The sequence below is a fragment of the Anneissia japonica genome, unplaced genomic scaffold (genome assembly GCF_011630105.1).
Source record: "Anneissia japonica isolate Jap-2015-1 unplaced genomic scaffold, ASM1163010v1 scaffold288069_len450862_cov184, whole genome shotgun sequence".
Lineage (NCBI taxonomy): Eukaryota > Metazoa > Echinodermata > Crinoidea > Comatulida > Comatulidae > Anneissia > Anneissia japonica.
Window position 1 is genome coordinate 3,694 of NW_022746790.1, and position 14,787 is coordinate 18,480.

General features: G+C 33.2%; 1 protein-coding gene across 1 annotated transcript; it reads right to left on the bottom strand.

The window, feature by feature from the left end:
- Positions 1-2,284: 2,284 nt before the first annotated feature.
- On the bottom strand, positions 2,285-14,016 carry LOC117120297 (negative elongation factor E-like). The gene is made up of 8 exons (XM_033265312.1): positions 13,853-14,016; positions 12,201-12,285; positions 10,976-11,037; positions 10,510-10,700; positions 9,351-9,403; positions 7,526-7,667; positions 4,399-4,559; positions 2,285-4,212 (listed from the first exon to the last, which is right to left on the bottom strand). Exons 1-8 carry the CDS (start codon positions 13,928-13,930, stop codon positions 4,130-4,132), a joined length of 855 nt encoding a protein of 284 aa, XP_033121203.1. The 5' UTR covers positions 13,931-14,016; the 3' UTR covers positions 2,285-4,129.
- Between the last annotated feature and the right edge of the window lie 771 nt (positions 14,017-14,787).

Consider the following 14,787-nt stretch of genomic DNA (forward strand, 5'->3'; position numbering starts at 1 on the left):
AGATTCTAGAACATTAAAAAATAGTCGTACGTATGGAATAATTAAGTCGTGCGTAGTTTTTCTTCGTGATTTAATACTGGAATTATTTTTCAAGGCAACAGCTACAAGTTGAAAAAGAAGAGCATAGATATATGGTGGGTTTGGGGTTCCCCCCAAAAAACCTTTGCTTTATGTCTGGAAATTTACTCTTCTGAATCCTCTGTAAAACTTAGTATTTTCTGTGTGATATTTATTATACTGTATTACTTACGAATAGACCTAAAGAAGTCTAAACTATGGAAAATTAGGCGATATTGAGGGTGGGTGGTCTGAGGGCCTTACGCCCAATACCAGAAACGTGATATTCTGGTATTGAGAGACTTGTTAATGAAAACCCTATTAATTAAGTTTTTAACTGTGTAATATTTCATTACAAATTTACCCTTGATCGAGTTGAATAGTTTGGTGGTTAAGATGCTTGCTTTCCAATCAAGGGTTATGGGTTCAATGCCTATAACAAGCATGATTTTTCTCACGACTAGAACAATTCCACTCCCAAAGCATCATTATGATGCCCCAATTTGAAGTATTACTATTATGTGTCTAAGAGGCCCCATTCAGTAGATTAATAATAGCATTAAAAAAAACAAAGAAAGTCAGCAAATTGACATTCAAAACACTGACATGAATACATGGGCGTAGATCATCCGTCTTCAGAAGTTAAAACTCCACTTTCCAAAGCGAGTGGGAATTAACGACAATTACGAATAACACTCATGAGTTTGTTCCAATTTTTTCTGTGCGCATTTACAGAGAAAACCGGGTAAGAAGAATGGTTAGTGGGTCGATCTATTTCGACTTACGGTACCACGATTTTACGAACTCCGATGTTACGTTCATTTAGTTTCGCCGTTGATGTCATGAAAAATTAAGTATTTTCTGTACCTTATGTTAACATTCACCTTCATGTTTGTGAAATAAAAACGTTCCATTACTATCACGTTTAAACTAATGTTTATGTGTGCTTCCTATCTCCCTAGTAGTCCCGTTTTATCGTAAATTAAATGGTACATATATTTCCCAGTAGTGTGGTCGCAATTTACAAAAAATAAGTTAAAAAGAGGAGACAACTGTTATACTGTTACTGGGCATTTATAATGCGCCTTGTTGCAAAGAGCAACCAAAGTTTTCGCGTGATTTCAATTGTTTTGAGCAACCGAATAACATCAGTTTCAGAAAAAACCCATCTCATACCACACAACAAAATGTGATACTTAAAAATTATGAAAAATAATGGAGAAAACCATTAAAGTCAACCATAAACTTTAGAAGTATTGTTGCTGCTGTCATTAAAGGAAAATATCTTGGTTGATTTTTCGTTTTGAAGTTCTTCAGGCTATTTTTTTTTCATGGTTGGAAAACATTTAACTATTCAAAATAACATCATTATTATTTTTATGAATGTAGCTTGCACAAAAAATGTAAGTGGACATTATATTAGACCGAATAAAAAAAATACTAGTTTCTCGTCCCCTCTCGCATTAATTTTCTCTGCCTCACGATTTTTTTTTTTAAATTCCTTTATTTTACGAAATATACGAATATCTGGCTAACTCACATGAGTAAAATTCCTCTTTTAATCGCTCGTGGTTTGGAATAGACTATAGCATGAATCATGTCTAGAGCTTCTTTCACTTGCTTTCAATGTGTCTACTTGTTAAAGGTGAGAAAGTAATACCTGTTTCCCATCGACCATCTTGGATTTGCCATCTTGGAGTACAGGCCCGTAGCCAGGTTTTTCCAAGGGGGGTTTTCTGGGCGTGAGGTCCACAGTCGAAGCTCCGGTGGGGTCGGCAAACATCCCCAAAGCAAGAGGATTTTTGTGCTTTTTGGGTCAAATAATGCTATAAAAGCAGATAGGCCTATGTTTGAAAATGTCTGTATCTGGGTGGGTCTGCAGTGCATTAGTTGGGTTGGAGGACTTATTTAGGAAATTTAAAGAGGGGGTTTCGGTAGAAAAACAAAAAAAAAGGGGTTCTCCCGAACTATAAAAACTCCCCCTGGACACGGGCCTGGAGTAATCCCATCTAATTTCCCCCTTTTTTTTCTTCAAAATATTAGGACAAGAAAAGCCTACTTTTACTTGGCCTTATTATGATGCATTTTCTAAAAACGTAGTGTGGAAATACATGTTGTAAATTCAATATTTCGGTGCCTTCATCCCCTGGGTCCCTAGAAGGTCTGGCAACCTTAGCTACCGGTAACGCCAAATAATTTGATTTTAATAACAGCAATAAATCATAAGTAGTTATATGAACATTTTATTATATTTCTGATTAATCATCTAAGATTACAGTAATGTAGGTATAAATTTAATTTAATTATATAAAAATGGTATACCATTTTAAATGGTTACAAAATCTTTAGCATTTTGTATTTTTTTTTTGATTGGTCATATGCCTGCATTCCCCCAATCTCCTTTCTGGATCCAACACTGATCAGATAAATAATTCAACCAACTGACTTCAAATTATACCACTGTATTCTAGTATTTCAAACAAATCAGTGCAGATAAAATGATCCGATGATATACAGTACAAAGAAAAAAACCATGATTTAAATTCTCTTTTACTAATACACCCTACTTGCTAATTTAATTTATCAACTAGTATATTTTCGCTTGGAAAAACATATTTACTATTCAAATTTTGAAATAATCCACTTCAGTGATTTATGGAATATATTCACCTCATTATTTACTTACCATATCATTAATTGATTACCATATTAAACATAAAAAGACAACCTTTTTGTACTGATATTTCTATGTAATTTTGTAATTTACTATTGGATTGTTTTTGCTTGCATTTCATATTGCTGTACTGAAATTTAAAAAAAAAACTAGTTGTCATTGAAAAATGGAGCTTCCAAATACCAAAACAGATCACAGTTGGTGTGCCGGTATTATATATGCTGCAAAACTTGTACAAAGTTATTCATAAATTGTGACAAAATAAACTAATTGTATGTCGATATTCATATTTATAATCCCTTTTTAAATACATGACCATTCCGAGCTTACCCTTCTGTGAATGCTGTGTTTGCAGTATGAAAATACTGACAGTAAAACTAATCAATCACTTGCATCAAATGTGTACATTTTAAATACTTCAACTTGTAAAGTGAACTTTTTATTATCTTTGTTAAATTTTGTACTGTCATCCTTTACATATTGTGTATTCTCCTTAGAATAAAACATAGTCGGTAACATTCTGAGCAAAGTACATGAAATGTATGTATTGCTTCCGGTTGCCACAGTACTTCAATAAAAAGCATCAATTTAATTAATCATTCTAAATAGAAAAAATATATTATGTGCTGAATTAATTGCTTAGATAAGTTTTTTCTAGAGAGTTTGAATGTTTTAAATTTGAAAGTACTTTAACATAGGAGTTTGGTGCCAACAGGCAAGAGTCTTGTTGATGGTACACTCAATAGCATTTTGAATAATGTATTGTTGGAGAGACCGTGACATCAACTTGTCAATCAGTTGCAGCTTAGTTTAAATAGTGAGCTGTCAAGCACTCCCCACCCTCAATTTTATTATCATACCAGTATTTCATTTTTCAATTAACAAAGGCATTATTTCTTCTTGATGTGTTCATTGATCAATCAAAAAAAAAAAGTTTTGCACTTCCTGTATACAAACACGGACTTCTTTGCAATAGTTCATTTTCTATTCCTTGGCTTTTCCATTTTTTTTCACATTCATCTCATATTCCTGGACTTTCCCCTATTTTTCATCATATCTCTTGGCTTTTTTCTCTCCTTCCATATGAATTATCATTCATCATTATTGTCTTCTGTACTTACTTAGCTTTCCATAGCATTTTTTTTCTTTCTCAGCATAAAGTTACAGGTTTGAGAAACACATTCGGTCCATTCCATTCGCCTACCAGCACTATCAAACTTTGTGATAAATAAATGTGATATGCCCATATTTGGGTGTAATATGACATCATCATATCCATATATGGGCACAATTTGTGACACAAAATTGGGGATTGAGGATTTATATACAAAGATGTCTGACAGTAATAAATGTTGTTTTTAAAGTTTATGATATACTGTCACTTTCAAGTATTCATTGTTAAGAAGAAAAAAGGTCTTCATCCTCATCGTATCTAAGTATAGGTCGTTGGTCCTTATGTTTTGGCTTTGTACGGCTAAAAGCTGAAAATAAACATACAATATTTTAAATGCCTTGATAACAATGACAACAGAGTGAATGATACTGATAACATACACATAGATATTGTGTGCATTTTTTTTATATTACTGTACTTATTAATAATTTTTTATATTTGTACTTTGAAATATGCCCAACAAATAGCAGAAAATATTTTAAAGTTTACTTACAGACATCACCCCAGGGGAAGGATGAGTCCCCCGCGTTCTCCTGTACAGGTTGACGTCTTGCAAAAGATACTTTCAATTTGACATCACGGAAGATCGCTTTATCCATCTCTTTTATTGCTTGATCAGCTGCTTCTATCTTCTCGAAGGTCACAAATGCAACACTAAAATTGAGCATAAAATAAAAGATTTATAATTAAAATTTCAATTATTAAATAATAAGACAATATTAAGCTTTTTACAACTCAACAATAGCAGCTTTAAAGTCAGACTCCGGAGGAAAAAATTTGTTGATATGTTGTAGATCTGATTTTTCTAAGACAGAAAAAGTTGTTTGACGAAGAACTGGGGAACGGTGAATGAGATACAGATTTTTGAATGTTTAAAACTGGGGAAAAAAGATGTATCTCATTCACCATTCACCGTTCCACAGTTCTTCGTCAAGCAACTTTTTTTTCTGAAAAATCAGTTCTACAACATATCAACATTTTTTTTCCCTCCGGAGCCTGACTTTAAAATTAAATTTAGAATCTGTATGTTAATTTATAATTTCTGTCTTTGTTTTCTTCAGAACTGAAGGCTTTTATCCTATTTCTATTTTTCTGTATACTGTATTATATATTACTCTTTTTTATATTTTCTTTTTATACACATTTTTTACTTATTTAATTTAAAAAAAAAAAGTTTTCTTCATTTCTTGGAACTATAACCCTAACTAAATCCTGACTAGCTTTGAAAATTATCATAGTACAGTATGTAATATTTCATATTTTAACAAGACTCATTTTCTACAGTAACTGAATATGCTATGATGCCAAATATATTCCCACCTTTTTAAAATAGTTAAAAAATATAAATTAAATATGATATCATAGCATTTCCCATGTTGGACTTTTAGAGAACGTCAGTATGTGATGTAAATTCAACAATGTATTCGGAGCACAATCTTCTTTTTAAAATCTAGTAATTGTGTAATAATTTTTCTCTCTCCCTCACTTAATACTATTACTACTATAATATCACAATTATATTATTATTATCATTATTATTATTATTATCATCATCATCATCACTGGTATTCTTGAAAAATTAATTGTACATAAATTTACACTGCAAATAACATTGAATGAAGGAGAAAATGTAATAAAAATATAATATATCATAGGGTATATTCCTGATGGCATAATTAATGTCAAAATATTGAATCCCAACATGATATGTATTTCAATATAAGGTAAGTTATAAATGAAATTTTATTCATCAAATAGTATGAAAATTAAAAGGATTCCAAACACATTAGATAGAAACATTTCATAAAATTTTAAAAAGGTTCAACAATTGATAATATCAAAATTAATAGGCCTACTACCAATACACTACTTAAAGCAAAGCATATATTAAATACTACATGGTGTGAATGGTACTATACTAATGGATAATAAAATATTGTCTACGTAACTGAAATAACAAATCACTCACTGGGGTGCATTTTGTGTTGCTATTTGTTTTTGCATTGACGCAACCTTCTTGGCAAGATACTGTTGCTACTCTCTAAATTTAGCTTTCAATATTATTTATCGTAGATCAAGAGGGGCCTTTGGGGGTGTTACAGATGAACCATTATGGGGAGGTTTTGGGCCCCGCATAAGCTACCATCCTCCTGGGGTCGAGTGGCAGGGCCAAGAGGGGATCTAGTGCCACAGCCTGGTTTATTTTGTCTTTAACAAGTATATTAAAATAGTGTTCCAAAATGTATGTCATTCCTTATCACTATGTACACCATAGCAGGCCTGGCCATATTTTAAACACTCCATTTATTAAATAACATTTCTACTATTCTATGCACTAATCTCTCTCAAAATACAACACTCCTTTTATTAATTAACATTTCTATTATTCTATACACTAATCTCTCTCAAAATACAATATTTACACTCCTAGTAGAGTCATTTTCATGAGATCCGTGACTAATTTTATGATACCTTTTTTTCTCAATGGATTTGGCAAAATGGAAACTTGGTAATTAGAAACAGACCAATCATGTTAAAGCCAAAGTTTTATATTTAGGCCTACATTTGTACTCTATGTTACATGTCAAGATTATATAAATGAACTGAAGAAAAAACCAGAATGTCTTGAAATATTATAAACTGTCCAATGAAATGAAAGTGATAGAAATGTTGAATCTTCAAAATGTCTCTGTCTCTTTTTTTGAAGCTACTGTGCTTTTGATTTATTTAAGACTAAAACTAAATAGTAGATCCCTTGGTTTATGGAATGTCAGAATACACATTCCATCTTGAATGACTAAATGTTATACATTATGTTCACTGAAAGGTAAAAATTAAAAAATTTTCCCTTGGTTTTTAAAATCTTTCAATAAATAAACATCATTCCAGTCTATGTCTAGGCTATGAATGAATGTGTTTTTGTTTTTTGAAGTCAAACACCGTTCAAAAAAGGTAACGCCTAACACTGCACGCATATCTGAATTTTTATGGGCAAATTTACCAGTAAATATGTTTTCAAGTGGGAGAACATAAAGTCAGCATGGGTTTATTATAGAACAAATATGAACTATACCAGCCTTCTTAGCACAGTAACTTGTATATTGACCACAGGATTTAGACAAGCATTTAAAGCCTTAACATGCATCTGACCAGATCAGCCATTCAATTCATAAAAAATACATTGGGGAAGTGGTGAATTTATTTCATGAGATTGCGTATTAACCAATCATTAATTCTTATTATTATGTATGGTGGTAGAGTGACATTAAGGTTGAATTACAACCGTTACAGTGGCATAAGGTGTGTGCTGGCAGTGGGCAGTGGGAGAGGACGTCTTCAAAAAATGTTTGTACTTCCCATTGGAAATGGCCGAAGCAAACAGAAAATCACACTCAAGTAGATAAAAATCACCTCATATCACCATATTTTGCAACCTAGCCCCCTTTCACCTAATCATCGAGGCCCCCCCCCACTCCATCAGCACCCCAATTCCAAGACTTGAAGATACGCCTCTGAACCTTAATAACAAACTCGTTTACATTTGTTGTTAACCATATTCTCAACTTCATCATGAATCTAATTGATAGATAGTATACAGTATTATAAATTGTCACACTTACTTTTTATCCTTTTCCAAGTTCATGTTGAGAATGTTTCCAAACTTGTGAAATGCTTCTTTACAGATCTCCTCTGACAACATGTTGTAACCTTTCACATATATTGTGTTTCCTCGCTTTGGTTCCAAATCAGGATATGATGGTCCTAACAAGGTAGAAGTGCACAAGTGTTATTTTGAAGATGATGATTATTTACTCTCTTATTTCTAATAGAGTAATTCAAATTTATCTAAATTATTACTCTGTTGTTACTAAACTATTACTAAGGTTAATACTATACTACCTACTGTTTATCAAAATTACTATCACTATTGTTTATGTACTACTATTATAAATTTTTTCTTCGTATAGTTTTATTTGGTTTACTTATTTTAGCCGCAGAACTGTTTTAATCGATCAAAATCAAGCACAGTGGATGTAAACTTACTGCAAACTTTTGTTGATGTTATCACATAGAATGACAAAAATCATGTTGATAGCATCGACGACAGCTGGTATTAAATTTACATCCATTGTTTGACTTATTATCAAATAAACAGTTCTACAATTATTCATTCATTCATTGCACAGTGAAATAGTCGCAAACACATGCTTTTTCCATTGAAGTTTTTCGGAATGGCGCTCGAAATACGGCAGAAAGTCAAAAATTTGCAATAACTGTTCAACTCGGCGAGATAAGTACTTTTGTGCAAAAAGTGACTATTTTGGAAAGTTGAGAGCAAATGTGAACACTGTTTTGTTGAGCACGGTGAGATAGCTGCAAACACACACTTTTTTCATGGCAATTTGAAGTCTCCCTCCAATTAAAAACCCATCTCCAGTTAAAAACCAGTTTGCTGTGGCTCCAGATAAACATTTATTACATCTGTATTATTAATCTTTTTAAATTAGAGACCAAAGCAAGAACCAAAAAGAAGTGTTTAGGAAGACCTATATTTAAAATTTAAATTGTATTTCACTCATTAATCTTCAATATGCTAGGCTGTCATGAAATACTTTCCCACATTGTTATTAATTCCTAATGAAACTTTTTTTGAATACCACCATAATGGTACTAACACTTTAAATATAGTATTCAGTATTCTTTTATTGTCATTTGTAAACATTTGATTTGAAATAGCATTGTAAGGGTTGGATCTGAGCAGGAAATGTAATAAAAATATGATATAATACAATATATAACAAGTAAAAACTATCCCCTGCTGGAGACAATCCCAATAATAATTCTAGACTTAGGGAAACCATAGTGAAAAACAAGATATCTGGTTAATAAAAACACACATGCAGTCCTTAGCATGGTGTATCAAAGAAAAATCTAGAAAAGTCTAATCGAGTCACCTTTAAGATAAATTTTTAATGCCACAACTATTACTTGATCGCATGCACTTTCTCTCAACCTGACATGTTGCAGACTACTGAAAGTAATAACATAGCTTTAGCTACTAAAATTTGAAGTTGTTACTGATCCAATAACAAGACCCTTCTCCTCTTGTAGTTAAAACAGGGGTCCCAAGTTGGAAGAAGCCACTTCTGGGAGACATAGTTAAATGAGCTTTATTATGTTACACATGGTGATACCCTCCACCAGTTGATATTTGAAGACAAATGAAAATACAGTAGTAAAAGCATGTATATGTAATGAATTTGAGGGAGATGGGTTTTTGCTTCCTTACGAGAGTATGGGAGACTCTTCTCTTTTTACGGGAGATTTTGATGACTTGTGGGAAACTCTGAGTTATAAAATCATCTTTGACTTTATGACAGTTATATTTTTGATAATCATTAAATTATTGAAAACAAAGTAAGTATAAGTGTGTCAATAACTCACTTGAATCAGCTTCATTGTATTTCCTTGAATATCTATCACTGCTGCTTACAAAACTACAAAAGAAAAGGCAAATTAATGATAAATGTTAAATTAGAAGTTCAAATTCTTTGTTAAGTCTTCCAAGATATTTCTCCTTTAGTACACTTATAAACTCACATACTGTACTCGCGCGAATAAGTGCCCGTTCGCTTAAAATATTTTTAAGCGCCCGGGTGCTTACAATATTTTTTGCCTTTTTGAGAGGCGCTTATTCAAACGGGGTGCTTATGAAAACAGAGTGGAAATTGAGACGGTGCTTATGGAAATATTTGAAAATTGAGGGGTTTCTCTGGGAATTTGGAAAATCCATTGGCTGATTTTTGAATGAAAAAAATGATATAAGGACATCTGAAAACCGAAGATTACGAATGGTTCTGGTGCAGAAAAGAAAATCGTCCAGAGAAGATGGCTCGTGACAAGAATTCTGTGAATTTCAACAGCAGATGAAATTAGTGATGGTGTTATATAAGCATGTTGGCCATCTGCCGATTGAGATTAGCAGGATCATTGCATGGCTTCTTGCAAACTCACATGAAATGAAAATGTGCTAAAGGTGCAAATTTTTGGGGAAAGAAAAAGAGAAGTAGACAATTGTATGAAGAGGAAAGTGGAAAAGATACAGTCAAGAGAGCTCTCATCTGTCCAGGATAAAATATCCTCATTTTGAAATTGACATAAGCTGAAAATGTGAATCCACTTCGCAGCTCAAATCATGCCACCCACAGTCTCAGGATTAGATAGATTATCATTTGCTAAAAAAAATCAATCACAAGACATTGTTTAAAAAAATGAATAAACACTGAGGGGCGCTTATTTGAGGTGCGCTTATTCAAACAGGGCGCTTATACGCTTGAGTCCGGTACCACAACTCACTTTTACTCAATTGAAGAGCTATCATAATATCATCTATTATTTTAGTTATACTTGCAAGCAATGCTCCAGTATGGATGTTTTGTTTTACATTGCCAAATGAAGATGCTTCTCTTTTGTGCTTTTAAAGCAAATAAAGTTGATTCATATTTCATATATATTAAGTTTTAACACAATACAGGCCAATATCTGGTATACCCAAACATGTACAATGCACCACTGAAAATAAATAAATAAAATTATCAATTACCTTTCATATAATGGTCTGTAAGAAGAGCGTCTTTCCTTTCCAGGCGTTGGTGGTGCATCTTCTGTCGCTGCACCATTGAAAGGTTCAAAAGCTACCACACCAGATTTATCACACTTGTCAGAGTCTTTAGTCTTCTTCTCAAAATGTTTAGATCTCTTGAAACCACTTTCTTTTACTTTAGTTAATGCAGACTGTAGAACAAAAGTATTAATATTGCTAAATTCAATACATGTTTTTTAAAGAAATTATATAACTTTCACTGGAGGAAGACTAGACTTGATCATTAGTCAATAAAGAGGCATATTATACACCTACATATGACAAATAAAGAAATATCAGTATCAATATTTTGTTTAAGTTATTTTCTAATAAATATAGTTCTTAACCGTTCTGAATCAACAGAACAAGTGGTTGTCATTGACTATCAGAGTAGTTGACAAGCTTCAACTGAAGCATAGTACTGTACCTGACTTAGTAGGACTTTTTTAGCCGTTTCCTTTGCTTCCTCCTGACTGACTTCTGAAACAGCTGTTCAAAAAATTTAAGTTAAAAAGTGTGGTTATGCTTCTGTATTTCATCAATGTACAAAATAAGCTAGAGAAAAGAGGCTTTAAAATAAATAAATACTATACAATAGAAATAACGTCCAGTGGCGTCCCAGAGTTTGTGGGGCCTTGGCGGTGACTGTTATTGGGGGAAATAATAAGTTGAGTTTGTGAGCGGAGCAAGCAAACAGTCATTTGGGGCCATGGGGTTGTGTATTTCCCCCTGGTTCGGGATCCAGGGTGTGAAGGCCCCTGGTGGAGTTTCGCGCTCAGAGCTTATGGCATTTATGAACTGTTTCTGCATTGTCAGAGAACATAGAATGGTCCAAAATGGTGAAATATTTCAGACATTTTTATGACAAAACCAGCATAGACTACATAGGGCAACTTTTGGAACTGGTATAGGCCTACAATAGGCCTACTCTATGTAGGTGTAAATAAATAGAGAATATTTTGTTGAGAAATACAGCATGTTTTAATAATAACATATATGTGGTCACATATATTTATTATTAACTAAAACTTATTTAAGAATTATAATAATGTATAAAACCTGGCTAATATTTCTTGTTTTTATTTTTGCTTCAGTAATTAACTGAAATAGCATTTTGTAATTTTTTCACCTTATGGTCTAAAAGATTTTTTTTTTCCAACTCTGTAAATGTGGCTATATCTAAAGTTCTATAGTTCACTTACAGTAATAGCCTCCTTCCCAGCAACTTATATTTATAATTATACATGTATCAATTTTGTTTATGTTGTATGGAAAATAAATTGAACTTTGAACTTTATATACAATGTAAAGCAGATTGATCACAAAATCAGAAAAAAATCAGACAAACATCAGAACACAGCCTTTATTGTAAAAAACTGTCTGGGCTCCACTGAATGAAACTATGGTATTATAGTTTATATTATATTTTTTTAAAACTACAATGTCAGGGTCCCTCGTGTCTGGGGGTCCTGGCACTCCACCACTTGTCAGCGCCTGAGTGTGACGCCAATGCTAATGTCTGGAAAACTTCCTAAATGTTGAGATGTAAATGCTTAATATTATTTCACCAGCTACAGTATATTTTCTACTATTATTTAAATGAAAAAAAAATTTAATCTCATCTACAAGAGTCATTTTTAATTCAAACTTACTTCGTTTAATTCCCTTCGGTTTAACAACTTGTGATTCAGTTGGTGGCTTGTTCTTTGCCTGTTTCAGTAGATGGAGTGCTCGTCGCTGTATCAAAAGCAATATATGATCATTGAATGCCGATTTCAAAACAAATTATAGTATAAATAAATATCATTTCATATGTGTCATACCACAACAGAAATGCATTGACGATAGTAGGCCATACTAAAAGACTATATATTAAGTTTGGTATGCAAACCAGCCATATAAGTTAAAGAAGCTGCAGCATTTTTTCATAGTGAAATATTTCCTGTTTTAAATTATTGCAAGGCCTAATTTGCAGCATTCACTATTTATTGATTTTAATGAATTTTGGGGCCAGACTGAAAAGTAGAAAATTTGGAAGGTGAATGGGCCAAATCTTCTGATGATGAATCTGGAAATGTTAGGTCAGCTAATACTAATGTACAGAAGAAAACTAGCAGAAGTTGTAATCCTAAAGAAGAAGGCTAAAGTGGACAGATTTAGGCTACAGGTACTTGTCTGCTGTGTAGCAAGTGCTTATACGGTAGCAGGTCAAAAAGGCAATAAACCAAAACAGCAATAACCAAAACGGTAATGAAACAAAACGGCAATGACAAGCACCAAAATGGCAACACACCAAAACGGCAATGACAAGTACCAAAACGGCAATGACAAGTACCAAAACGGCATAGACCAAAATGGCAAAGGAGCGAAATTAATGCCAAGACTAGCAAGCGCTGGCCACAGTTATAATTTTCTGAATCGTTTTGAAATTGTCCCGATAGGCAAATCGAATATTGCCATTGGGCTCTTTTTCCATCTTTCAGTGTTTATTATTATTATTTCTTTTTTTTTTACTTTTATGATATAAATTGTTTAGCCTCATTTTGTCTGTATGTTTTATTTGTTCAAATGTTTTACTGCTTTTATATTGTTCCCCCACCCCCATCTTTTTAATATTGAATTTGTATGACTATTTTTATTATTATTATTATTATTAATGATATTATTGATGCTGCTGCTATTAGCCTCCTTCTTACCGTATTTAATCGTAGTACACTTTCATGTTTATAATTAGTTTATTTTTTCGCATTTTTACTTTTATGACATAATTATTGTTTAGCATTGTTTTGGTCTTGCCGTTTTGACTTATTGCCGTTTTGGTCTATTGCCGTTCTGGTCAAAAAGTGTTGCCATTTTGGTTTTTTGCCGTTTTGGTCATTGCCATTTTGTCCAGAAACCGCTTAATAGTCACCTTCTGGGTTGGTTGGGGCATTTACAAATACAAAAGTTCACAACAACTGACTGATTAAAGGTAAAAAAGACTGCACTGAGTCAGATTTCTATTTAAATATTATAGGCCTAGCCTAGCCTAGGCCCTAGCTAGGCCTACAATCATAATAATTAATTTATAACCAGACTGTAAAATAAGGCCTGTACGAAGAATCCAGATACAATATTCAAATCATTAACAAACCCTAAGAAAGGAAACGGCATAGACTGGCCCTAGACCTGGCCCTCTAGAGCAGGCCTAGCCTAGGGCCTAGCCCAGGAAGGTTGCAAGGCCAGACCGTAGTAAGGCCTGCGCTAGAGCCTTATATTAGACTCCTAGAAACAAGCTTATATGCGCGTCAAATACACAGCCTACCTTCTTTTTAAGTAGGGCGAACTTCTGTTGAAGTATTTCTTCTTCCTCAGTCAATCTAGATGGAAATATCATCTTCATTTTGGAAATTTGGATGCCCACCAATCCTACCTAGGATAGGCCTACCTCTCTTTTATAAGAAAGTGGCTCATTTCATTTTTAAAAGCGCCATCCGTCGTAGAGGGCTTATAACCTGGCCCTCCACACACAAAAAAACAAAACAGAGCACACCGTGCTCACCGCCGATTTGATTTGTCAGATTTTTTCACAAAGCCAGGTGTACTAAAAGGAGTGTTTTATTTGGTAAGCGTTCACAATTCAATTTATTTACTTTTAATCTCCGATTGAGTTTCAGTAGAAATACACTGATACTTTTAAGACGAAAATATGACTACTTAAATTGAGCAGCAATAGGCTGGGCCTAGCACGCAGTGGTGGTGGTGGTGGTGGGCCTAGCCTTGGCAAGCCTATCTTATAGGCCTAGAGGCCAAGCCTGCTTTGCCTCTAGGCCTATCTAATAAGCCCTAACTAGTCTATGCCTAGCAGGTAAATTCTTTTATTATTACGAGGCAGTGGCGGACTCCAAAGAAAATATTTTATTGTCTTTTCTTTGTTTTATTTAGTATTTATTGGCCAACATTTTATTTATTTATTTGTTATTTGTACTATTAAGTTTAACAGCGAAACAACCGCCATAACAGGTTATTAAATACATATAAAATATTTATGTACAAGTAGATATAAAAATACATTTAAAAAATACTAACAACCTTATATTTGAAAACATTTAAACTGTCAAAAAATATCAATATCAATTAACATATTACAAAAGTTTTTAACTAGGCCTACTGTAGCACATAAACGTATAAACCTCCACTGTAACATCAACACGACTAAAAGTTGGGTTTAAAAGACCTCTATTTCGGGTACGTCTAGGC

Excerpts from the sequence above, each read along its gene's own strand:
- LOC117120297 (XM_033265312.1), bottom strand. The coding sequence starts at position 13,930 with ATGAAGATGATATTTCCATCTAGATTGACTGAGGAAGAAGAAATACTT. Across the intron at positions 9,404-10,509 it reads TACAGACCATTATATGAAAG|TTTTGTAAGCAGCAGTGATA; the intron begins GTAATTGATAAT and ends TTTCTTTTGTAG. Across the intron at positions 4,213-4,398 it reads CTTCCCCTGGGGTGATGTCT|CTTTTAGCCGTACAAAGCCA; the intron begins GTAAGTAAACTT and ends GTTTATTTTCAG.